This window comes from Colias philodice, chromosome 20, assembly GCF_061535455.1.
Source record: "Colias philodice isolate Cphi_HAF_F1 chromosome 20, ilColPhil1 Martin Lab GWU primary, whole genome shotgun sequence".
NCBI lineage: Eukaryota > Metazoa > Arthropoda > Insecta > Lepidoptera > Pieridae > Colias > Colias philodice.
In genome coordinates, this window is record NC_143105.1 from 2,524,175 (window position 1) to 2,551,586 (window position 27,412).

The window sequence follows — 27,412 nt, forward strand, 5'->3', positions numbered from 1 at the left end:
GAGCCACTTCCTGTGAGCCATTTTGCTTAACAGACGCCTTAACGCTCTTAAAATTATTAAAAAGTCATCGAGATAAGTGAAATTCTATCAACGCAATACGCCGATACATAAGTCAAAAGAGATGTCGTATGTCAACTACCTAGTTTTTAGTTAATCAATTTAACTTTTGTTATATTATGCGCCACAAATACACTTCAACACCAAAATAGTACAAATAATAAAAAGTAAAAAAAACTAAAACCCAACTACGACAAAAAACAGCGCTGAAAAAGTATAAAACAAGATTTTCAGAATACTGAACTGAACAAAGTTGATAATGTAGTTGCAAGTAAATGGACACAGTAGACTCTACCAAGATGCCTTTGTTGTAAATTGACAATAATGTCATACAATATTATTCTTAAGTATGCAATATTCCACTATGTAGAGATAAATTTTCATGTTTGGAAAGGCGTAGTCACACGTTACATATACCTATCTACCGTAGCACTTTGACGTGTGACTGCGGTTTTCCAAACATGAAAATTTATCTCTACATAGTGGAATATTGCATACTTAAGAATAATATTGTATGACATTATTGTCAATTTACAACAAAGGCATCTTGGTAGAGTCTACTGTGTCCATTTACTTGCAACTACATTATCAACTTTGTTCAGTTCAGTATTCTGAAAATCTTGTTTTATACTTTTTCAGCGCTGTTTTTTGTCGTAGTTGGGTTTTAGTTTTTTTTACTTTTTATTATACTAATTGTTATTGTTGACTTTTTGTTGCTGTTGCTTGCTAAGTTTACTTAGTTAATTGTTGGCGAAATGCCGAAAAAACTAATTTTGGTACTTTATTCAAATCGATTTCATTTCCATATAGAATATTATCGATTATCGGAAACAATTGATATGATTTCAGTAACCGACATCTCTACACGTGTCAAAAATCGATGTGTCACAGAACTCATCTTAGGTGGAAAGGACTATAGTTTATTTATCCAGTTTAGAATATATTACACAAGACCAATCAAAATGACGAGACACATGAATAAAAAAGGCGAAAGATAATAATATAAATATGGTAAAAAATTAGAACTCATACGAAATCTGTGTGTATATATGACAAATCAATGAATAGTATTTTAAAGCCTCTTTAATATTAATTCCAACATTTTTAAAATTGCATATATTAATAATGGAAATTCTCTTTGGCAAATATTGTCATCCACGAAAATGTACATTACGAAAATGTGGCTTTCCTTTTTCAATTAATCTAAAATAAAAAAAATAATTAAAAAAGGCAAAAATAAAGGATTAATAGTTGTTTTTGCCTCAAGCAGATTAAGTTCTTAAAATATGTATAATACCTACATTAACAATAATTACTACACACCAAATTTATCACCAAATAGAAAACGCACAGAAAACGCATTATATAAAATTAAGAGTAAGTCCACACGGCGCGTCGCGTCAGCGTTGCGTCGTCGCAACGCAAATATTTGAAGCATAGCCGGCCACACGGGCGCTGCGCCATCGCAGCGTTACTACTACTACAACTGAGCGCTGACACCCCCTCCCGCTTCGTCTCGGGGGCTGCTGTCCGTCACGTGTGCGTTGCGCCGACGCTGGCCGACGCAGCGCGCCGTGTGAACACCTTGGTTATTTGTATGTAAAACGACGCAGAGACAGCGCTACGTCGACGCAACGCTGACGCGACGCGCCGTGTGGACTTACTCTAATTTGAAACAACCAAAAAACACAATACCACCATCAGCCTATTAAGGATCAAAACAAATGATAAGGAATTTACATGTATGAAAAAACTTATCAATTTCTGTCTGATAATACTGTACAGGAGACATTTTACATAACAAGTGCAAAATAAAACACTTGAGATAATATTTATCACTGAATTTCCAAAATTATATAAATAAGGGTCATATTCGCTAACAGCCATTCAAAGTAAAAATGGCGTACATAAAAAACATTATAATTTTACTCTGTTTCCTCGCAGCAGTATATACGGGGTCAATAAAACAAGATTATAGTTCTAAAGTTGAGTTGGAGCAATATATAGAAAGTAAGAAAAGTGAAATAAATCCTCGATATCGGTTACATTACCATGTCACACCACCAGTTGGCTGGATGAACGATCCCAACGGATTCTCATATTACAATGGAGAATTTCATCTCTTCTATCAATTCTATCCATATGATAGTATCTGGGGTCCTATGCATTGGGGCCATGTATCCAGTCCTGATCTTGTTCACTGGAAGCAACTGCCTACTGCATTGATTCCTGAAGAAGAAATGTGTTTTTCTGGCAGCGCTGTTGTAGATGACGATACATTTACACTTATTTATACAGGACGTGAAGTGATCTATGAAGAACCTTACTACAAAGAGAGCCAGTATCTCGCATTTAGTGACGATGGTATCAACTTTCACAAATATAAAGGCAATCCCGTTTTGCCATCAAGCGATTCAGCAGATTTTCGTGACCCAAAAGTCTGGAAATATGGTGATAATTGGTACCTTGTTCTTGGAACCAAAACACACGATGAAAGAGGTAAAGTGGTTTTATATTCATCGAAGGATCTCAAAAATTGGGAATATTTATCTGTCATTGGAGAATCAAACGGAGAGATGGGTTACATGTGGGAATGCCCGGATTTCTTTGAACTCGATGGCAAATATGTTTTGTTGATGTCACCGCAAGGCTTGGAACCTAAAGGTGATCGATATAAAAATACATACCAAACAGGTTACATCATAGGTAGTTTTAATTATGAAACGTACGAATTTATCCCAGAAGTAGAATTTCAAGAACTTGATTTCGGCCATGACTTTTACGCTACACAAACAATGGAACATAATGGGAAACGTTACGTAGTTGGATGGTTTAGTATGTGGGAAGTGCCTCATCCAGAGGATGTTGACGGATGGGCTGGAGCGCTAACTATAGTAAGAGAATTAAAATTATCTGGCAATCGAATTATTATGAAACCAGTAAATGAAATGGTCACCTTAAGACATAACTCTATTATCCACGGATCTTTGTTGCCGGATCAAATAATAAACTTACCAAAGGCATCGGAACTAATTATAGAAGGTGATATTACTGAAGATATAGAACTTCTGCTAGAAGGTTCCATGGGAGGTGGTAAGGTTTGGCTGCGATGGAACCGCGAAGCTGGTAAAGTAATCGTCGATAGAGGATCTGGTGATATACGACAAGTAGAGTGGGTTCCTACAAAATCTCATAGCTGGAGGATTTTCTTAGATGCCAGTAGCTTAGAATTATTCTGTGGCGAAGGCGAAGTAGTTTTTAGTAGCAGGGTATATCCTCATGGTGAATGGATCTTAACCAACTTAAGCTTGCAATCCTTGTTGATAGAGGCATATCATTTAGAAAGAGCTGTTCCTGCTTAGTGTGTTAAGGAATATTGTTTAATTTTGTAAATATAGGCTAAGTTATTTTGTGGATATAAGTTAATTTAATGATGTGTCATATTTTATTTCATATGCAAAAACCCGATGACCTCTAAAATAAAATGGAAAAAAACTCATATAAAGTAATTATTCTATTTCTCATATTCGCACACTGAAAAACCATCACAAACAAAATCATGTAATATTTAATTTTTCTTCACTTTTTTCCTGATTACTTTATTTTGCTTACAGACTATACTTCTTGCTTTCCTAAATAATACATACATTACTATCAATAAAAACACCAGAAGGTCAATATACAGTTTCTTATACATAGGAATTTGTAAAGCTGGAGATCGCAGATGCAATGCACCTTTAGTTTTGACAACATGTTCAATCCAGAAGAGCAGTTCGCTTTTTGGACTTAACGGACGATCATGGTAAATTCTGGAAAGTTCTTCTGCTTTTCTTTTATAACTGGAAATTAGAAAAACATTGAAAGATAATATTTCTTAATAGTCAGTCTATAAATAGTTTTCGTTCCAAAAACTTGCAATACATTTTCAAATTTAACTTACATAGGATTAGCTGACACTTCCTTAATTGCTTTGTATAAGTCAGCTGCCATATTTTCCGCCAGATTTACAGTAACACCGAAGCCCTTTTGTACAACAGTTTTCATGTTAATATGCTGATCTCCCATAGTAGGTATACCTATTATTGGTATCCCAAAATGTATAGCTTCAGTTGTAGAAAGTTGGCCACCATGAGTTATAAAGAGTTTAAGATTGGGATGTGCTAAAAGGACGAAACATTCATTTCAATAGATAGTTTTTACCACATCTTTCTTATATATAAAAATGAATCGCAAAATGTGTTGGTAAGCGCATAACTCGAGAACGGCTGAACCGATTTCGATAATTCTTTTTTTATTATATTCCTTTAAGTACGAGGATGGTTTTTATGTAGAGAAAACGTAAATATTATGTACCACGGGTGAAGCCGGGGCGGACCGCTAGTTTCATATAAAAAGACATGTGAAATCGTCATTTAATTTTGAAAAATAAAATAAGATTATGTTAAAAAATTGTGTTATACTACATTTGAACCAATTTTTTTATGAAAAGCGTTTATTTTTGTTGATAATAATGAATATGGTATATATATATATGAATATGGAACTGACAGATTAATGGAAGATATTTTTTATGGCAAGGTAAGTAAAAATGTGTTAATGCAATATTGACAGATATACGTTTACCTCGATCACAACCTTGAAATCTTCGTATTATTTAGGATAAGTAAGTGCGTTATGCCGATGTGACAATCCATACTAATATTATAAATGCGAAAGTAACTCTGTCTGTCTGTCTGTTACTCAATCACGCCTAAACTACTGAACCAATTTGCATGAAATTTGGTATGGAGATATTTTGATACCCGAGAAAGGACATAGGCTACTTTTTATCCCGGGAAAATGACGCAATCCCGGAAATCCCACGGGAACGGGAACTATGCGTTTTCCTTTGTTTGCGCGGGCGAAGCCGCGGGCGGAAACCTAGTTTGTTATAAAATTTCATCACAAGTCGACCGGGGGGACCTAGGTACAATGTACATATAATTCTTACTCGTAGGTTCTTTTTTATGAGATCTTCTTAAACAGTTTAGTAATTATGCTACTTTAAATATTTATAGAACGAACTATAGTTGACACTCTTACCTAAAATACTTTGCTGAGGTGCCCATTTCACCAAATGAACATTTTCTGGTACATTTTGCATCTCGCCTTCAAATTTCCAAATAATAGTTTCTCGTAGTTTAGAAAACATGATTAAAAGTGAACTTTTCATGTGATCACTCATATTTTCACTTGCTGTATGTGAACCCATACTGAAGTAGATGGCACCATGTTTAGTGGTGTCCATTAAATGTTGGAGGTCCTGTAAGAATACAATTATTATTAAAAATAACCTCTTGGATATTTAATATTTATTTCTTCGGTAATAATAACAAATATTAAAACAGGAATATTTATTATTAGTGTTAAGTATTAAAAATATCTTATGGTTATGAGTGAAGGCTCCTTAATATTTCAGAAAAAGGATTAAAATACGTTTGACCAACTGCTTTCAACTTCTGCTAACAAGAAAGTCAGTCAGTCAGAGTTAGTTTTTCGCCGATTTTCTCTTTCCGAATGTTTGATACCTAAGTAAGTTTTTTGAAAACTAACTACTTCTTGAATCATTTCGTTGTATCACTGTTTATTAAGTCATTATTATACATATAATATACGAAATAAAATTTTACTATTTACCTTTGGCAGTGGCTTCACTTTTGCATCTATATGGAATCCAGCTACATATTTGGCATTCTGGGGCAGTCTGTATGGTTGGCCAATGGATGGATGGGAGTTTATTAGTAACAAAGATCCATTGTAAATTGCCTCTTCATAAGGAGGCAAAACCACTCTTCGTCTTTGTGCTATTTTCCTTAATGATGAATCGTAAATTCTTCTTTCCGCTGGTGTGATGAAATATCTATAATTATGTCAGAGAATTAGTATCTTGTGCATAAATGTGTGCTTTATAATTTAGAAATCCTACTTGGAATCACTATATTTGTTTCTTTCTGGGGTCACGTAACATAAAGACAAAAGGCAAATAGAGTTTCAATTAATTATAACTGTACGAACTAGAAGGGGTGGGGAAATAATTTTTATACAGATCTCAGATACCATCAAAACCAAAATAATATTCTTTCAGTATGATTACTTTTACATATAGAAATATCTTAACTAATCGATTTTTATTAAGTATCTTATAATGTAGCTAACAAAAAAAATATTACCTGAATTCAATTGACCGTTTAACAAGAGCCCACAATTCTTCAAATCTCTGCCACGTGGTGAAAGGTGGTATATTTATAGAGAATATATCAGCACTGAACGCTGGGTTGGATATCTCGTCAACCACGTCCAGGACTTGCCAGTGCGCCTGCGTTGTAACTAACCATATTAGAGGACATTTGAATAGTGGTGCGATCCTGTAAGTTCCAGAAAAGATACCTGTGTTAATTATACCTTTGTTGTATTACTGAAAAAAGTAGCTTTTGACTCTCTTATAGTGCCAACTAACTGACTTATAATGCCGTAAGAGATAGACGTTCGTTTTTACAATCATAAACCTAGGTTTTATAAAAAACTAGACTTGAAGCTGTGGACCCCGGCTTCGTCTGTAGTATACAGTTGAAGATTGCTCGTACCAACTTAGAAACCTTCATGGGCTCATGTACAGCACTTTGCACATCATCACATGATTAATGGCATAGTTAAAGATTCTATAAAGTACATACAGACATTATTTGTATCACTATTAAGATGACTGTTTGTTCCTTTTTTAATAAAATCACAGATTTCTTAGTAGTAGCTACGTAAAGCTATTTCAACTCCTTACCCAGCAACAAAATGAGAAAAAAGCCATTCTACAATAACTGCGTCAAATTTCTGTTCAGGATCGTTGAAGAACTGTCTAATTTCTGGATCTTCAAACATTTGCTTGTGCAACTCGTGAACTACAGTTATAAAGAATAAAGGAGCAGCTCCCTTGTTCGCTATATTTGTGATCTTTAGAGCATCCGCTAAAATATACATTCGTATTAATTTGAACATTTTGGACATTAAAATTTATTTAAATGTTTATTGATTTCACTAACTTAAATTTTTTCTCTGTTTTGCCCGTGGATCGTGGGCTTTCAAATTGTATATCTAAACAATTCTCGAATGCACCCGGATTGCCTCAAACAATTTCATCAAAATAGGTTCAGCTGTTTCGGAGGAGCGAAGTGTCGTATACAAAAAAATAATAAAATAAATCTTTTGCAATTAATTGAATCTGTCAATTGAATAACTTATTGCTTTATTGTATAACTAGCTGTGCCCGCGACTTCGTCCGCGTGGAATAGTGACTGCATAGTAGTTACTACTTAACACACAATTATTGAGTAAACACGTCTTGAAACACGTACTACCATAAACAACTAAATTATAAGTACTTACAGATTATTTTAAAGTTAAGAAATAAAATAAATAATAACACAAAATAACTGTTAGTAAAATTTATTACTAAACCGAGCTAAAAAACTTAGGCACAAAAGAGTTCAAAATTTCCAGGGTATGGCTATCCTCCCGCTCCCATATCCTTCTACTTTCACAGACTTTCAACTTTTCCCTTTCACCCCTAGTAAATGGCAGAACCGATTTTGATGTAAACCATGTCTAATTGTACCTATATGTACACGTCATATCCTTTCGTTTGGTACTCCATTTGGATTATTTATCCCCACTATATCACCCCTAAGGTGCCCTATATGTAATAAACAGATGAACCGATTTTGATAAAACATGACTAATTGTAATTCAGACGTCAATTGATATGCCGCTTGAGTATATTATTTGACCACATTCGATTATTCATTCCCACTTTTACCGCTATAATCCAATAAATGGATGAACCGATTTTGATTAAATACCTATGCCTCATTATACTTCTCACGTCATGTCATGCACTTTCATTTGATATGCCACTTAGGTATATTTGACAAAATTCATTTTTTTATTCTAACTTTTATACCTATATCCAATAAATGGATGAACCAATTTTGATAAAATATGTCTTATTGTACTCTACACGTCATGTCATTCATTAGATACGTCACTTGAGTATATTTGATAAAATTCATTTATTTATTCCTACTTTTACCCCTATATAAAATAAATGGATGAACCGATTTTGATAAAATTTGACTAATTGCTTCTGACAGGTCGTCTATTTTCATTTGATATATCACTTGGGTATAACTGACAACATTCATTTTTTCCATTCCCACTTTTACCCCTATATATAATAAATGGATGAACCGATTTTGATACACTATATCTAAGAACAACTAATGTAACAAAAAAAAAACGCATCTAATTCGTTTTACCCGTTAGCGAGCTACGGTTGCACAGACGGACACGCAAACACACATAGCGGACGTAACACCCCTCTTTTTGCGTTGGGGGTTAAAAATATAATACCTACGACATAATTTAAAAGACATTTTATGTAGAAAATTTACCTAGAAGTAACCATAATGCTATTTGTGCAGGTTTTAGACTTATGAGCAAAAATCTAAATAAAGGTCCTTTGATCCCCCTACTACCCCCTCAGCTAAACCCCCCCCCCCCCACGGTACTTTCGATATGATCATCTGGACATGTCAAGGAATAACTTTAGCGTATAATTTACGTAATAAAGTTATTCATGTATAGAATGCCTTAGCAAATGTTCGCCGTGATTACTTAAATGGTCATAACTTTTTTATTTATGAACCGATTGACATGAAATAAACACTAAATGTTAAGTGAAGCTTACCACAATATATTAGTGAAAACCGCATCTAAATCGGATAAGCCGTTTCTGAGATTAGCGTGCACGAACATACAGACAAACAGACAAACAGACAAACAGACAAACAGACAAAAAATTTTTTAACTACAGTTTTGGGTTCAGGATCGATTTAATAATAACACCTGCTAAGTTTTTTTTTTATATTTTCATTGTACAGACATCACTTTTCTACAATTTTATTATATGTATTGATGATGTTCAATTTTAAAATAAGACGATACATACGTGTACGATACTGATTCATTATCCTCATAGAGATGTCGAGAACATCGATTTCTTGCAATTTTGGTACAATTTTTTTCTTCGGATGTGAAGTTATGTGAACAACCTGTAAATATTTATTTATAATATACAAATATAAAAGATTACGTAATACATAATATAATCTAGAGTCAATTAATATAATCGATCTGTTAAAGTTAGTTATTTAAGAAGTTACTTTAATATAAATTTATAAAGAATAGAAAAAATTCGATCACGAGGCGGGACTCAAACCCGCATCCTTTCGCGCCATTCTGGGGCGGATGCCTGACCAACTCAGCCATTTGCGGGTCACAGTGATAGAATTTTCTTTTCTTTTCTTTGTAAATTTATATTTATAAAGCATTTGAAGGCCATAAAACAAAAAATATCAATTATTTCAAGTTACTTTAGTGCATACTTTGTCTATTTTCTTTAATGCCTCTTTTCTTGTTTTATTATCATTATTTATAGGCATTTTAGGTATCGAAACTGAGTATTTTAGCTCCTTATCACATTACAAAAAAGTCAAAAAAGGCAATAACAGCTTACCTCATGCCCAGCATCCAGAAGATGGTCTACTACAGCATGTCCTAAAATACTATGGCTCTTTGTATAAACAGGCACAAATACAAGAAATCGTAACGCATCATTCAATGGTACAGTGATGCAGAAAATAAGTAGGAATAAAAGTGGTTTAATGGCCATCTGTAAGAAGTTATTGATTTTATAATCGTTAATCTTCTTATATATAAAAATGAATCCCAAAATGTGTTGGTAAGCGCATAACTTGAGAACGGCTGAACCGATTTCGTTAATTCTTTTTTTATTATATTCCTTGAAGTACGAGGATGGTTCTTATGTAGATAAAACGTAAATATGTACCACGGGCGAAGCCGGGGCGGACTGCTAGTCTTATATATAAAAATGAATCGTAAAATGTGTTGGTAAGCGCATAACTCGAGAACGGGTGGACCGATTTCGATAATTCTTTTTTTATTATATTCCTTGAAGTACGAGGATGGTTCTTATGTAGAGAAAACGTAAACATGTACCACGGGCGAAGCCGGGGCGGACCGCTAGTCTATAATATAAAAATGAATCCCAAAATGTGTTGGTAAGCGCATAACTTGAGAACGGCTGAACCGATTTCGATAATTCTTTTTTTATTATATTCCTTGAAGTACGAGTAATGAATGTAAAGTGTTATTAAGTAGTAATTGAATGCGATTTGAAGTTATTTTGTTACAGTTTTGTAAGATTTTTTATCAGAAAATTGAAAATTTACACATTCAAAATGGTCACAAAAATGTGACCGATACCGCCCTAATCTATATCTCTGGCCCTAATCCTAACAAATAAATGCGAAAGTAACTCTGTATGTCTGTCTCTTGTTCACACCTGAACAACTGAACCGATTTGGATGAAATTTAATATAAGTATAGTTTGAGATCTGAGAAAGGACTGATAGGATAGGTTTTAACCCGAAAATACCACGGGATCGTCTATAATGCGAGTTTACCTGAACTTCGCGGTGGAAACCGCGCGGCAGAGCTAGTTTTCTATTAACCTATTATTATTTCCTAATCCTATGAGATCTTCTATAATGCAGCTAAACAATGTTGCGTTGCACGTGTGCTTCGATTGTTTAAGATAATACAATTATAAATAATTACTCTTAATTATGATGACTCAATTCGATGGATTTGAATTAATTTAAATTTAATTAAAATTTAATTCTAATGTCTATCACATTATGCAGCGAATAATTCTAAATTGTTTTTAACTGGAAAATTGTATGTTTCCTTTCTTTCTTATATTACCTAAATAAATATGTACTGTAACTGCAACTGACAACTTTAGACTCGATTTTGACCCTTTTAAAAACAGACAGATTTACTAAATAAATAAATTTGAATTAATTCAAATTATCATCATCATCGTCAATCCATACCTATACGTTCCCGCTGCTGGGACACGGGCCTCCTATTAGGGTATAGGCCACGCTGGCCGATGGCGGGTTGGCGGATGAATTCAAACTATAATTTTTTAATTATTATACGAAACTAACTTGTAAAAAGCAATTACAAACCTCACTGTTGTATCCACTTCAATGAACTATCGCGAACACTATGGAAATTAATATTATTTTATGATGGAAAACGTATTTAATGACGTGGTTTATTTTATTATAATCGTGAGCATTTAAATCGTTACTTCGTGGATTATTGTTAATTTTTGTAGATAACAGCCGACTACGCACTTTAAAATTCAAAGTATATTATATCCATAGATTATATTATCCTTAGTTACTAAGTGTATTATTATAACCTAACTGCTCAGAAGATGTTGTTCTGCCCTTTTTCCGTGTTTTCACTCCATAAGAACCTTTATTTTGCGTTAACAAAACCGTTTAAAAATAATTAGCCGAATCGGTCCAGCCTTTCTAGAGCTTAACACCTAGATTTAAAAGTGCGTTTGAATGTTTGTTTGTCTTTCACGTCACAACGGTCGAAGCCTTGAGAGGAAATCTAGGTAACAATTTTAATATCAGTAAAAACATCATTAAGGTTATTTTAAGCTATTGCATAGCTTCTATCGCGGGCCTTGAGCGCGGGGACCGAATCCAGAAATTGCGTAACGAAAAACCTCACGCTCCCCACTCCGACGAGCGCGGAGGTGTGGCTTGAAGGCGTAGCATGCAATAGCTTTACCGCGGCAGTCCCCGAGTGCCACACGTCTTTTTTAAGACAATATATTATGTATTTTTAATGTTCTAAGACTCTACAATGATGAAAATGGCTCTAGAATCCTTTAGCTATCTTATCCAGATACAATTTATGATCTAAAAAGTATAATAAGGACATAAAAATGTTTCGCTCTATGAATGTCTAATCTTGGGAACATTGAAAAACTTTTAAGAGAACTTGCACTAGGTCTGATTACTTTTAAGTACAATTTCCTCGTAGATTGAGTTGTTGACAAACGTACGCCATGCAAATTGAAGATACTTACCTACAGTTAGTATTTTAGTTTTTTACATTATGTTTTCCAGCAGCACAATTTTAAGTTCTTGATTAAGGTAGAATTATGGAACCACATCTATATATTACTAGCGGTCCGCCCCGGCTTCGCCCGTTGTACATATTTACGTTTTATCTACATTAGAACCATCCTCGTACTTCAAGGAATATAATAAAAAAAGAATTATCGAAATCGGTTCAGCCGTTCTCGAGTTATGCGCTTACCAACACATTTTGCGATTCATTTTTATATATATAAGATTATGATAAGTAAATTTTATTTTAAAGGCTTGACTAGTAATAAAAAGTTTGATAAAATTAATAGATTAGTTTAATAATTAACTAATTATTGAGCCAACTTTTTGGAAAATCTCTTATATATAAAATTCTCGTGTCACAATGTTAGTCTGCATACTCCTCCGAAACGGGTGGACCGATTCTCATGAAATTTTCTGTGCATATCGGGTAAGTCTGAGAATCGGCCAACATCTATTTTTCATATGTACCACGGGCGAAGCCGGGGCGGACCGCTAGTTTTTATTATAATAGTTTGTTCAAATATGAAAGATACGAATATTGGTATATGCTCCATCTATCAGTTTATTTTGAAACTAACTGAATCTGGATATGTTTTGTAAATTTAATGTTATATTAGGTTATTATCACTTACTACTATTAGATGCCACTATAATTTATTATGAAGTTCATTTTGTTATGAAAATATTAAAAATTGTTGTTGTAAGAATATAACGGTGAAGTTAGACCAAACGAACATAGAGCTAGAGCAAGAGCATTCTTTCGTCATCTTTTAGTGTAAACGAAAGCTCGCATTCAGTGTTGATATCTATATATTAACATTTCTAGAATCTTTTCGAACACATATAGAACAACGGAAGAATGCTTTACGCCTGTTTACACTAAAATCATTTGATGTAGTGGCGTTAGAATGAGCATTCGCTCCTTTGATCTAAATGCACCGTAACTAAAATACCCATAAGTTCTTATTTTCATTTTTCTTCAATCTTTCAACATCTTCAAAGTAAAAAATAAACTTACCATTTGATAGAGTAGCATCATTCACGCCTTGAGTTTCACCCGCATTGCTCAGCTCCTGTTGGTTAAAGCATGATGATATTATATTCCTCGATAAATGAGCTATCAAGGCTAGCTAAAGAATTTTTCAAATCGGACCAGTAGTTGTTGAGATTAGCGCGTTCAAACAAATATACAAACTCTTCAGCTTTATAATTTATATTGTACTAGGTTTCCGCCCGCGGCTTCGCCCGCGCAGTCAAAGAAAAACCCGCGTAGTTCCCGTTCCCGTGGGATTTCCGGGATTGCGTCATTTTCCCGGGATAAAAGGTAGCCTATGTCCTTTCTCGGGTATCAAACTATCTCCATACCAAATTTCATGCAAATTGGTTCAGTAGTTTAGGCGTGATTGAGTAACAGACAGACAGACAGAGTTACTTTCGCATTTATAATATTAGTAGGTATGGATAGATTAGTATAGATTCATCCCACTTCTGAAACTCACATTTAATTGCACCAGCAGAAATTCAATTGCAAGTCGTAACATTGCTTAATTCAATACAAAACTTGTTTAACTTTGCACTTCGGACAAATTTATTTTATTCTGACCAAGATGACATTGTTGCAATTGTGTTTGGAACTTTCGCGAAATTGTATTAATTTCAGCAGGTGCTTTCTAGTTTATTATTTTCAACTGTCTCGTTAGTACTTGAAATATGCTGTGATGAAAATAATAAGTGTAGTACACTTATTCTAAAATGTGAGTAAGGAATAAATACAGTGCAAGCTAAGAGTGCAAGTAAATATTCGGTCATGCACTTTTTGTGTTGTTAAATAATTGTAATAATAAATAAAGAATGTCATTGTAACAAAAACTATACCCATACAGGTGAATGTTGTGTTTTACTTCAATTAAAAAAAAGACAGACATTACGAATTAAGATTTCATTGAATTTCTATTGTGATACAGAGAGTGCAAATTGATGTCAAAATACTTTATAGTATGAAAAAATTTCCTTCAACCACAAACTAGCTTTATTATAATATGTAGAACAATTTCTCGAGAGGATTTTCAAACACGAACCAATAATATTATAATGAAAAACAATTTTAGCACGAACGTTAAATATTAAATTCCTCAGAGGATTCATCTCACAAACTCGTTTAGAGTTCAGCATTTGAATGCACTGCAAGAAGGGAACTTTTCCCAAGTTGCTGGGAGTTTTTAAAAAGTCAAAGTTTGTATAAAAATTCAAGTAAAAACGTTAACAGTCCGCTATGAAATAGTTTAATTTTGTATTCAATGTTTGGGCTGTTTCCCTCGGGTGTTTGGTGTTTGATTAATTTATTACAAAGGGTATTGTGTATTAATTAAGGATTACAATTTATTGTTAAATGATATAGCATTAAAATGGCGTATTTGTATGGAACATGTTTTCATGTCATTTTAGAATGATCGAGGTCAATTCATAAAACCTATTCAATTATAATATTATTTCCAACTAGAATATCTAGTATGAACCATTACTATTTTGTATAATATTAGTGTAGGTATATATTATATTCAGTACCTACTCTCACGTGACTGGCTTTACACCCATTGCTTCAGCCGTGCACGTGTTTTTAACAATAGCCTATTATTTTTCTTTCAGTCGTCAATGTCTGAGCATTATGATTGAATAAAACATTCATTGAAACTAACACACTATTTGTGGAAGTTACGTTCAAAGTCAAAGTGGTCAAATAATGATAAACAAAGCAATCAATCCTTATGTTGCAATAGTCCTACATCGGCCGCGGTCTGCCCAGGGCTGTATCTCTATAGTGCAGTCATGGGCAGGCTGCGGCTGGTGTCCCACAACACAGTAAAGTTCTCGAAAGGGCCTCTGCGTGTTGGATCCGTGTACCCACGTAAGCCTTCCAAAGGACCGGGTACCTTCGTTATGATGGTACCCGAGTATTATGGAATTGAAATCAAAGCAACAATCAAGCATTGCTCATTATAAAAATCTGCCTATTTCGCCCGTAGGCAGAATTTGCTTCAAACAATAATTTTTCATGTAAATGTGAGTCTAGTTATTCATTATAAGTCAGTGCACTTGTATAATATTTGTTAATAATTAATAATTATACTACCGCTAGGTGGCGTTAATACAAATTTCATTACGTCACCGGGTCAGGACATAAAAACAGCGGCGTATTCCGGGAGCCGGTTTATTTCCTCATTATCACTTTATCGGTGTCAAATGCATGTACCCAGCGTTATGGGCCATCAACGGGATACGTGACGTTTCCGGATCCAAGCAATATTGTTGTGTTTTTGGCTGTACCTACTTACCTACTAGAATATGGTGTTTAGACTATAGATCAACATCACTAGGTATGAATCTTACGGATTGCAACCATCAACTTTTTTTTTTAATTAGTAGGTCTACTTTTTTGTGGTAGTGAAAAGCTTGTGGGTCGCCTGATGGTCATGCACATTTCCAGAGGCGTAAGGGCAAACAAAAAAGAATAAGCACTTAGTACGTACTCACTACGTCTTTTTTTGTTTAAATAATCATCAAACCATATTATCAAGATCATTCGACGTATCAACTTTTTGAAAAAGGTACATACATCATTTTAAAACCGCTGTTGTGCGATCGCCTAGTAAAGCTTTTAGAAACATTGCATTCATAAGAATATGTTAATAATGAAATTATTAGAAAATTTGTTTTAAATGCTTTCGAATTTAAAAATCGTTTATGCCTTCCATGCTGAAAATTCACTTCAAGCTTCAAGATATTTCTTCTAGGTTTAAATAAAAACTTCACAAGAAAGGATCATAGGAAACTTCTAGAAAGGAGAGAATTACTAAAGCGCTTCAGACCAAGCGGAATTAAGGGATAAGAAATTCCTTAGACTGAGGTGCACAGAGAATAGAATTTATAAAATTTGTACATTAAGAGGGTTCAGTACTAGTATTAAGTTTCTTTGCTAAAGAAATGGAAGTTTTACGAATGAAATTAGAGTAAAACTAGTCTCTTTAATAAGAAGGCTGATAAAGATATTTGATACTCATAAATCATTAGTTACCATGAAACCTTTCATTTATAGTTCAAGGCTGTAATCTATTATAATATTAGTACAAACTCTTCAGCTTTATAATATTAGTATAGATTAACAGATTTTCAATCATTCCGCTACTAAAATTATCATAATTGATTGAAAACTCGTTAAATCATCGAATGCTAATAAACAGACAGATATCGGGTTATAACCTCAAAAATGGGAGCCCATTTGCCTTTATTCCCCAGATCAATTTTCTTTTACCCACTTGGTATGTACTCCTTGAGTTATATAAATGTTAATAAAACCAAGAACGCTTAGAAAATTTACGCATAATGGTAATCCATTCAAATAATTTCAATAATGTTCGCTAATCTATGGAAAAATGAGGATAATAGAAAGGAATAAGGAAATAGCTTCGCTTCGCTTTAATGAATTGTGAAATTTAGTGTTTTTGTTATATTATATTAGCTCATAATCACGATTTTTGCCGCGGACAAAAGTTATGCTTCAAAATTCGAATTCAAATTAATTCAAAATTCAAATTCAAGTTATATTTATTTGCAAGAATGTAGTTACAAAAATAATTGTATTATTACTAAGTTTTAGTTCTAGATGTAATTACTAAAATCTTGTAACCTTCGATTCAAATTTTAAATCACAAACTTTACATAATCTTTCTTCTTATCCAACTCCTAACTATCAACCGTTCCATTTCAGGCAATTCTCCGGTTGTGATGTTAAGAAGAGCATTTCATCGATTTCTTCCAAAGCCGTTGGTGGTGATAGTATTAGCCGTAGTATGATCCTTCCCATCATTGATATCCTTATACCTGTAATTACTTTTATATTTAACTTTTCAATCTCCTCTGGCATATTTCCGGATTCCTGGAAAAAAGCAGACGTTCTTCCGTTACCTAAAAAAATCCATCCTGCATCCTTTTCCGATTATCGTCCAATCTCCATCCTCCCTTTTTTATCCAAAGCACTTGAACGTTTAGTCCACGAACAGTTAACCCGCTTCCTCAACAAAAACTGTATCTTAAATCCTTGTCAATCTGGCTTCCGTCCTGGACATAGTACGGCTACTGCTCTCACTAAGATCACTGACGATATTCGAGCGGGAATCGATGACAAGCAGCTCACTATTCTTACCTTACTGGATTTCAGTAATGCGTTCAACACTGTCGATTTTGATGTCCTAGTGAGCTTGCTTCGCTCAATTAACATATCTCCAACGGCGATTGCATGGTTTCGAAGTTACTTGTTGGGGCGTCGGCAGCGAATCAAAGCTGATAACACCTACTCAACTTGGTCAAGCATCACTGCTGGCGTTCCACAAGGTGGCGTCCTTTCTCCTCTCCTCTTTTCTATATTTATAAATAATATCACTGTCTCCCTTACTTCGCTCTCACATATGTATGCAGATGATCTCCAGATTTATAGTCGTTCATCTCTTGAAGATTTACCATCTGCCATTCGTTTGATGAACAAGGATCTTGCTTCAATAGTAGCTTGGAGTAGATCATATGGCTTAGGAGTCAATCCGTCAAAAACTCAAGCTATTATCATCGGCAGTCCCGCTTTCATTTCGAAGATCGATTGGTCAAGTCTTCCACCTATTACCTTAGACAACACAATTATACCGTTAAGCGATTCGGTTAAAAATCTGGGTGTTATGTTTGATCGTACTTTATCGTGGCACAAACAAGTTAATGAACTGAATAAGAAAGTATTTGCAGCATCACACTCTCTAAGACGTATTCGGAATTTCTTACCCATTCCAACAAAAATTTCTCTTGCACAATCCCTCCTCCTTCCCATCCTCGATTATGCCGACATTTGCTATCCAGACCTTACCGAATTACAATTAGACAAACTCGAACGGCTACAAAATGTATGTATACGGTTCGTATTTGGCCTCCGCAAGTATGATCACGTCACAGAGTATCGTAACAGGCTGAAGTGGTTACCTATACGTTTACGTCGTAACATGCATATCCTAACATCATTGTACAAAATCCTATTCTATCCCCAAGCCCCTGTTTACCTTAAGGAAAAATTTGAATTCCGTTCGAATGTCGAGTTAAATCTACGATGCACTGGCAACCTGCTATTGAAAATCCCTCCCCACAAATCCAAATTTTACCACAAATCCTACCATGTACAGTCCATAGTCCTTTGGAATGCTCTACCTATAGAAATCAGACGTGCGAAATCGCTAAATATATTTAAAAAATTAATTTTCAATCATTTCTCCTCCCAGATAAATAGTTAGTATTTTCACTGTATTTGTTTATTTTTATTTATTTTGTAAATATATGTATTATTAGTATATTGGTATTTATATATAAATATATATAATTTATATATATGTATTTTTTAAATCATATTCATTATGTATATATTTATAATATAAGTAGTTATTTGGTTTAAATGTATTATAATTAAATTTTTCAATACTGCACCACCTATTGTTTTTCCCCTTTTTAATTCAAAATCCTACCCATAGGTTGCCTGGTAGAAATCGCTCAGTAGCGATAAGGCCGCCTTTTTGGCTATATATTATATTGTCTTTTTTCTTTTGTTATATTGTCTGTTTTTATTTGGTGCTAAATAAAGTGTATTTATTGAAGTGAAACTTCTTTATCGGGGGTGGACAAAAATTTTGTGAGACATTTTTTGCGTTACGCCGCGCGCGTTACATTTTTTGCGTTACGCCGCGCGCGTTACATTTTTGCGTTACGCCGTACTCGTGACATTTTTTTTCTTATCATTTTTTATATATTCATTTTTTATATTATTTTTCTAAAATTGTATTTAAAGTTAACCTCAGTTTTTGATTGAATTTTTTAAAACACCAACACGTGGGCGTGATCATGTTATTTATTTTTCAAGTTATTTAAGCTTAACCTCTGTCTTAATATGTATATATTATGTACTATGTGCGTCATTAATTTCTGACTGTTTCGAGATTTGGTGCAAAATAAAACAGTGTGTAAATAAAATTAAACAATTGAGTAAAAGTATAATTTCATAGATAACACGTTGAGAAGTTCCCTGTATAAATATATAATATACATATCTTGTATAAATACATACATAATATGCCTATAGATCTTTACTCAATTGTTTTATTTTATTGATTTTTTACAAATTTTATTTACACACTATTTTATTTTGCACCAAATTTCGAAACAGTCAGAAATTAATGACGCACATATTATATATACGTTTTAATATAGAATATTTTTTATTTTACAACCTTTACAACTTGATCATTAGGAATTTATTAGCTCTATTGTTCGAACAAAAATAAGTTACCGACTTTAAGAACGTGCCGACAATGTAAGTACACTATTGTTTCTTAAAAAACATTTTAGGAGTATACGATAATAAATCTATGACTCACGTAAACACGTGTTTGCTTGATTGGTGTCAGGTGTTCAATTATAATTTTATGAATTCAAAATTTATAAGAATAAACCTCAAACTCTCTGTCCAATCAAAATCCGCCTAAGTCGAAATCCTTTATAAGCTGAAAACGGCAGTGGCCGGCGTAAATATTCAAATAGGTAGCGAGGAGCGAAGCGACGAGCATCTTAGGTTAACTTTTGAACTACCACACGAGCCGAGCGAGCGAAGCGAGCGAGTTGCAGCAGCGGCCGGTGTAAATATTTAAATAGGTAGCGAGGAGCGAAGCGACGAGCATCTTAGGTTAACTTTTGAACTACCGTACGAGCCGAGCGAGCGAAGCGAGCGAGTTGCAGCAGCGGCCGGTGTAAATATTTAAATAGGTAGCGAGGAGCGAAGCGACGAGCATCTTAGGTTAACTTTTGAACTACCGCACGAGCCGAGCGAGCGAGTTGCAGCAGCAGCCGGTGTAAATATGTAAATAGGTAGCGAGGAGCGAAGCGACGAGCATCTTAGGTTAACTTTTGAACTACCGCACGAGCCGAGCGAGCGAAGCGAGCGAGTTGCAGCAGCGGCCGGTGTAAATATTTAAGTAGGTAGCGACGAGCGTGTGACTAACGTATTTCTTTAATATTGTATCTATATAGTAAATTATTTTTTGAAAAATAAGGACATAAAGAAGTTTCACTTCTTACGTGTGTACTCTAGTACACGCACACATTTTTATTATTATTATGTGTATCTCATTCCATAATACTCGGGTACCATCATAAGGACGGTACCCGGTCCTTTGGAAGGCTTACGTGGGGACACGGATCCAACACGCAGAGGCCCTTTAGAGAACTTTACTGTGTTGTGGGACACCAGCCGCAGCCTGCCCATGACTGCACTATAGAGATACAGTCCTAGGCAGTCCGCGGCCGATGTAGGACTATTTCGAGATATGGAAAAACAAAATAAAACGGGCTATGGAATGGGATGCTACATGGACTGGAATTGGGGACTATGGAAACTATGGCACCTGCCTTTCTACTTAAGGGAAGTAAAAATATGTTGGCAGGTGGTGACTCGCCCTCTCACTGTATGGGCCCCCGAAATAAGTCGCTGCAATAGTGCGACAAGGGGGCAACATATTGTGAGCAGCTAAGGGTGGAGAGGCGTCCCTGGACTTTAAACTACGATCACGCGCTCCCTGAGGGTCCAGCATCACGTGCCCACTCGCCACTTACGCTTCGCATCCACCCTTCGAGCTAAAAGCTCTCGCGACTCCACTCTGGCCGGCCGGTTAAGGCAAGCCAGAGGTGGGGGTCCTGTCCTCGTCAGGCTTCACTCCGACCGGCCGGTGAAGGCAAGCCGGAGATGAAGACAGGGGCCTCCCCCGGGAGCACTCGGTTCCCGCGGGGTCGCTACTCCCCGACACCTCGCCACAAGGTGTCCTGCGGGTTGACTGATTGCACGGGTGGAATATCTATTATCACGTAGACAATAGATATTCCAACCGTGGGCGATGGGGTCGTCACATCCCTACGCCCTTATTATTATTATTATTACTAACATTAGTAATTAGGTTTATTTTATTTTTTACTAACATATGGATCTGTGATATCCGAATTTTATGCTAAACTAGCGGTTTGACCAAATTTTTTTTTCTTTTGTCCAAGCCATATCCATACATAATATATGCTAATTTTGGTACATTAGTACAGACAGTTAAACAGTGTCAATTTCATCAAAATTCATGCAGAATTTGTATTTTTATTATGCAGCATTCATTCCTGAAATAAAAAGTGACATTATTTTTTCAAGATAGTAAGGATATCTCGTTATGGTGTGATTTGTAGACGTTAAACGGATATGTAATTTAAAACGTGAAATTCATTTTGTCACGTTCTTTTTAGCTGTTAATTCTATGAAAAATAGACTTAAATTTTTTGAAAAAAATACGCTTGAATTACAGAATCAACTGAAAGTGTAAAATATTTATATTTTACTAGCGGTCCGCCCCGGCTTCGCCCGTGGTACATATGAAAAATAGATGTTGGCCGATTCTCAGACTTTCCCGATATGCACAGAAAATTTCATGAGAATCGGTCCACCCGTTTCGGAGGAGTATGCAGACTAACATTGTGACACGAGAATTTTATATATAAGAAGATTATTTACATTATTCAGAATAATAAGATAAACCCCTCCTTTAATTTTTATCTTAATTATTGTATTGTCACCTTGATAAGTGTACAAAGTTAGAATAAAAAAAAAAAATTCCCTTTAAAGTAGGTCAAATTCAAGTCCTAAGGAGTCGGTTTCACGGTTACATACAAACATACAGTTGAAAATGATAATAATATAAGCGTGTTTAAAAGTATTCAACTTCCTCAACAATACATCTATATACAGGGTGTCCGGTATATATAATTCTCGTATCACAATGTCAGTACCATACTCCTCCGAAACGGCTGGACCGATTCTCATAAAATTGTGCCTATTGGGTAGGTCTGAGAATCGGCCAACATCTATTTTTCATACTGCTAAGTGATAAGAGTAAGGCAGAACAACGTTTGCCGGGACATCTAGTATTTCATCTTTAACTAGTTGCGTGCCGATGTTTCACCCGCGTGGCTCCGATTCTGTTGGTCTTATCGTGATGATATATAGGTAATTAGGTAGCCTTCCTGGATAAATGGGCTATCTAACACCGAAAGAATTTTTCAAATCGGACCAGTAGTTCCTGAGATTTTTGCGTTCAAACAAACATACTCTTCAGCTTTATAATATTAGTATAGATAACTAGAACCTTAAGCGATGTACACACTTCAGCATCATGAAAACTGTTAATTAAAGTTTGCATAGAATTACGATTATAGCCCAGGAATTAATTACTTAAAGTGTCCCCTTAAACTATGTTTATACTGTAATAAAGTAACCGCTTATGTTTTAAGAGCGTTTTAAAGATATAGACCTTCCCTTATAGAGCGGCCGTGGTGCAATGCGTCTAACAGATAGCTGTCCCTCTAGAGGTTTTATAGCTCTTTACGGATGCGGGCCTCAATGATAAATAAGTCTTGGGAACATTGAAGTCTTTGCTTTGTAAAATACTAATGTTTAAAAGAGTCAACTCTACTACTAATTGTAAGGAAATAAATTAGATTATGCTTGCTGTTAATGTAATTTGAATTTGTTGTTTAAAATGGTTGTAAACTATCCTCCTAAGACCCAGATCGGAACTACCAAAGGTAGTCGTAAAAACCCACTGTACAAAATTATGCACAAATTAATTTATTGCTGTCAGACCCAGAGACGTAAAACGTCGTAATTTTGAAGCTATACCTTTTACGGTTTCGAAAGTATTTTTACCGTAATACCAGGTGTCTATGGGACATTTTTGGTCACCTTCTGTAATTCTATCTTTTGTACAAAATTTTGTACAGTGGGTCTTAATGTAGCAGAGAAAATAATAAATCAAAATTACAAAAAATAAAGTTTATTATAGAAATTAAATAGAAAACAAAATTTTTCCATTTGAGATCGTTAGGCTTAACTTCTATTAAGGCAATATTAAATTACGCGTCCTCGACTTCTACTCCCACGACTTCCTTCTTCCGCGAGTGCTTATAATATTTCTTCCAGGACTACAACCACGTGTCCAACGTAGACGAATTCGTGTTCTGCTGCGACTTGATCCTCGCAAAAAGGAGAATCATCATTGTCATCTTCAATAAGCGGCTGTTCATCTTCACTAGAAGAACTTGAAGATGAAGATTCCTCTCTTCCAACTGGCATGTACTCGTCATCTGTCTCATTATATTCAAAAGGGTCCTCTTCAGCTTCTGACTCATATTCTAATTCATTTAGACACTGAAGAATCTCATTTTCATTAGAATCTAAAATAAAAACAAAAATACTCTATATGAAAAGCAGATACCTAACGTTTGATACTGAGAACCAATGTACAAAATATTGAACAAAATAATTGATGACTTTGTGAATCACCTTTATTCAATACAGCAACAAAAAATATTAATAGTGTGTAATATTTACACCTTATAGTATAAAATAACATTAACAGTGACGTGGGAAAACTAGTGATTATATAAGTATTTTGAGATTAAACTTACTCTTAGCACGAGGGAGCGGCAGGTTTCGTCGTTCATCACAGCTAGTTTTGAAAATATACTTATTTTTTTGTTGGCAGCGTTGATAACATAGACAATACAAACTATTTAAGTAATGTTGACATGTGAAACTATTCGCGGGAATATTTGAAAAAAACTACAGTTGTTAAAAGAATAAGTACAAAAAATTGTACACTGGGCTGTTACTACTATAAACTATATGACAGAGCTGGGTCAGATAGCACTATTTTATTTTGTACAAAATTTTGTACGCGGGGTCTTAGGAGGCTATATACAATAGGCTATTTGACAGTATAAAAAATAAATTACTTTTTTGTGTAATCCATATATATATAAGGTTTTTGAAGCGATTTAAATTAATAAATGATATAAATAATAACTTATTTATTTATAAATCGTCGAGAAAAAACATCATATTTTTTAAAATGACCACGTGACCGAAAACATCCATGATTGGCTGCATCTGCCATGACGTCACAGCGGCGTAAATAACAAGTGATCCCAACGTTTACTCACGTCGTTGCTGAATTTCGCTTTTGGTTTTGTTTCTTGTGTAACTTATTTCTTGTGATTCAAGGTGTCTGTAATCAGTTTTGTTCTTTATGTGTTATTTTTGTTTGTCATGGAACCTAATTTCGAAAAAGCAGACAGTAGAAATTTATTTATTTATTTATTTTATTTATTTATATTTGGGAAACAAACAATACAATATATCATATAAACAAGAGATAACAAACCATACACATATCAGTAAAGTTTCCACTAAAAATTTAAATTCTTAAAAACAAATACACATTCAGTCACAAACAGTCTACTTGTGGATACAAATAATTATAGAAATAACAAGCATGAATACAATAGGCTATTTGACAAGGTTTTGAAAACTGTCTCAAATTATTAAGATACGTTTATAGAGCACACAAAACACATGTTTCTTAATTTTTTGTAGTTATTCATTGAGAAAATGGAAAATAAAAACATGATATTCAAATACGCCGCCAAAACACAATTTTGAAGAATATGGCGTCTCGCGACCATGGTGACGTCACAGCGGCGTAAACATCAACTTGCTCCTAGTACTTATTGTTCGTTTTTGTTTTAATTATAGAATAATTAAGTTAATCTGTTTAAAAACCAGAAAATGAGTTCTTATAGGTGGTGTATAGTTCCTGGATGCAGAAATACAACTATTAAAACCCCTGACAAACTATTTATATGTGCTCCAAAAGATATAAAAATGCGTAGAAAGTGTCAGTTAGCCTTAGCTCGCTGAAATCCAAGTGATATTAGATATATTATATCAATTAAAACAGTTATATTTTTTGGTGAAGACCACTTCGATGAAAGTATGGTGTTGAATACCTAGTAGGCAGTTTATTTTATTTGCAATACATAGTATAAATCGTCTCATTACTTAGGTACCTGCTTGAGGTAAGATAATGATATACATATATAAATTGATGATGACGTGTTTGTATTGATATTGAAAATAATCAATACAAACACGTCAATCCTATAAACTGGATGGCTGAAATGAAAAACAAAGGACTTAATCTAAAAAATGTATTCTTCATAATTATTGTGCTATTGTGATTCATGTTTGTAGGTACAATTAACTAAAAAGGTAATGAATGACGATTGAAATATTAACTTACGTAGCTGTTTTCACATTTCTCAATTGAGGAGCGTAAAAATCTTGGTTGTTTTTAAAGAACATGCCAACCATTATAGCGTCCACTTTAGGTAGATTTCTACTGTCTGCTTTTTCGAAATTCGGTTCCATGACAAACAAAAATAACACATAAAGAACAAAACTGATTACAGACACCTTGAATCACAAGAAATAAGTTATACAAGAAACAAAACCAAAAGCGAAATTCAGCAACGACGTGAGTAAACGTTGGGATCACTTGTTATTTACGCCGCTGTGACGTCATGGCAGATGCAGCCAATCATGGATGTTTTCGGTCACGTGGTAATTTTAAAAAATATGATGTTTTTTCTCGACGATTTATAAATAAATAAGTTATTATTTAAATAATTTATTAATTTAAATCGCATCAAAAACCTTATATATATATGGATTACACAAAAAAGTAATTTATTTTTTATACTGTCAAATAGCCTATTCAAATATCTCAGTTAGTTACTATTGCATTTATTTCGAACTTTGGTTTTGTACGATTTGAATTTTTCGTTAAATAAATCAAGGTCACTAAAATTATTATTATAATTATGACAAACACGGTATAAATATGTATTTCTAGCAAATTTGGATTTAAATTTAGGTAATGCAAATAGGGCTTTGTCACGAGAGCATATACGCGGACATCGTAAGAGTAAATTGCCTAGAAGAAAAGAAGAATCGACGCTATTATTAAGTATCTTATATAAGAATACCTGGTCTCTTTCATGTCGACGATTTATCAAAGGAAGCACTTCCGGAATGGGACCAGACTGTTTAGCTCGTTTATAATTCAAATGTTTGATAAATTTATTTTGAATGTGTTCAATATTATTTATGTAGATATTATATTGAGGATTCCAGGCTGTAGAAGCATATTCCAATATAGTTCGTACGAACGAGTTATACAAAAGAATTAAAGTTGAACACATTTTAAACTCCCTACCAACTCTTAAGACAAAACCAAGCATTTGATACGCTTTGGCTGTAATAAAATTAATATGAGCTGAAAAAGTTAACTTATAATCTAAGAGGACACCTAAATCTTTTACTTCAGTCAACCTAGTCAGCGATGTTCCATTCAAAGAGTAATCGAACAATATAGGCTTAATTTTTCTAGTAAAAGTAATAACGTTGCATTTATTCACATTTAAGAGCAGGGAATTCGCAGAACAGTAACTCAGAACAGAAATCTACCTAAAGTGGACGCTATAATTAGGAAATAATATTGTAATACTGTGCTATAATGGTTGGCATGTTCTTTAAAAACAACCAAGATTTTTACGCTCCTCAATTGAGAAATGTGAAAACAGCTACGTAAGTTAATATTTCAATCGTCATTCATTACCTTTTTAGTTAATTGTACCTACAAACATGAATCACAATAGCACAATAATTATGAAGTATACATTTTTTAGATTAAGTCCTTTATTTTTCATTTCAGCCATCCAGTTTATAGGATTGACGTGTTTGTATTGATTATTTTCAATATCAATACAAACACGTCATCATCAATTTATATATATCATTATCTTACCTCAAGCAGGTAAGTAATGAGACGATTTATACTATGTATTGCAAATAAAATAAACTGCCTACTAGGTATTCAACACCATACTTACATCGAAGTGGTCTTCACAAAAAAATATAACTGTTTTAATAATTGATATAAGTATCTAATATCACTTGGATTTCTGCGAGCTAACTGCAACCACTTTCTACGCATTTTTATATCTTTTGGAGCACATATTAATAGTTTGTCAGGGGTTTATTTCTGCATCCAGGAACTACACACCACCTATAAGAACTCATTTTCTGGTTTTTAAACAGATTAACTTAATTATACTATAATTAAAACAAAAACGAACAATAAGTACTAGGAGCAAGTTGATGTTTACGCCGCTGTGACGTCACCATGGTCGCGAGACGCCATATTCTTCAAAATTGTGTTTTGGCGGCGTATTTG

At 34.2% G+C, this 27,412-nt stretch overlaps 2 protein-coding genes across 2 annotated transcripts; both read right to left on the reverse strand.

Moving 5' to 3' along the window:
- Positions 1–3,625: 3,625 nt before the first annotated feature.
- LOC149479314 (UDP-glucosyltransferase 2-like) lies at positions 3,626–17,744 on the reverse strand. The gene is made up of 9 exons (XM_089708300.1): positions 17,631–17,744; positions 9,662–9,817; positions 9,095–9,197; positions 6,872–7,055; positions 6,267–6,461; positions 5,734–5,956; positions 5,140–5,359; positions 3,998–4,217; positions 3,626–3,896 (listed from the first exon to the last, which is right to left on the reverse strand). Exons 1-9 carry the CDS (start codon positions 17,742–17,744, stop codon positions 3,626–3,628), a joined length of 1,686 nt encoding a protein of 561 aa, XP_089564426.1.
- A 5,424-nt stretch (positions 17,745–23,168) lies between these two features.
- On the reverse strand, positions 23,169–26,176 carry LOC149479315 (uncharacterized). The gene is made up of 3 exons (XM_089708301.1): positions 26,163–26,176; positions 23,745–23,845; positions 23,169–23,510 (listed from the first exon to the last, which is right to left on the reverse strand). The coding sequence occupies exons 1-3, from the start codon at positions 26,174–26,176 to the stop codon at positions 23,239–23,241; spliced, it is 387 nt and encodes a 128-aa protein (XP_089564427.1). The 3' UTR covers positions 23,169–23,238.
- Between the last annotated feature and the right edge of the window lie 1,236 nt (positions 26,177–27,412).

What these genes read in the sequence shown, in the direction of transcription:
- LOC149479314 (XM_089708300.1), bottom strand. Translation starts at nt 17,744, where the DNA reads ATGATCTACTCCAAGCTACTATTGAAGCAAGATCCTTGTTCATCAAAC. An exon ending in TTCTGGATGCTGGGCATGAG is followed by an intron (nt 9,198 to 9,661) that starts GTAAGCTGTTAT and finishes AAATATTTACAG; the next exon opens with GTTGTTCACATAACTTCACA. An exon ending in ACCTCAGCAAAGTATTTTAG is followed by an intron (nt 4,218 to 5,139) that starts GTAAGAGTGTCA and finishes TCGTCCTTTTAG; the next exon opens with CACATCCCAATCTTAAACTC.
- LOC149479315 (XM_089708301.1), bottom strand. An exon ending in GCCGCTCCCTCGTGCTAAGA is followed by an intron (nt 23,511 to 23,744) that starts GTAAGTTTAATC and finishes TTTTTATTTTAG; the next exon opens with ATTCTAATGAAAATGAGATT.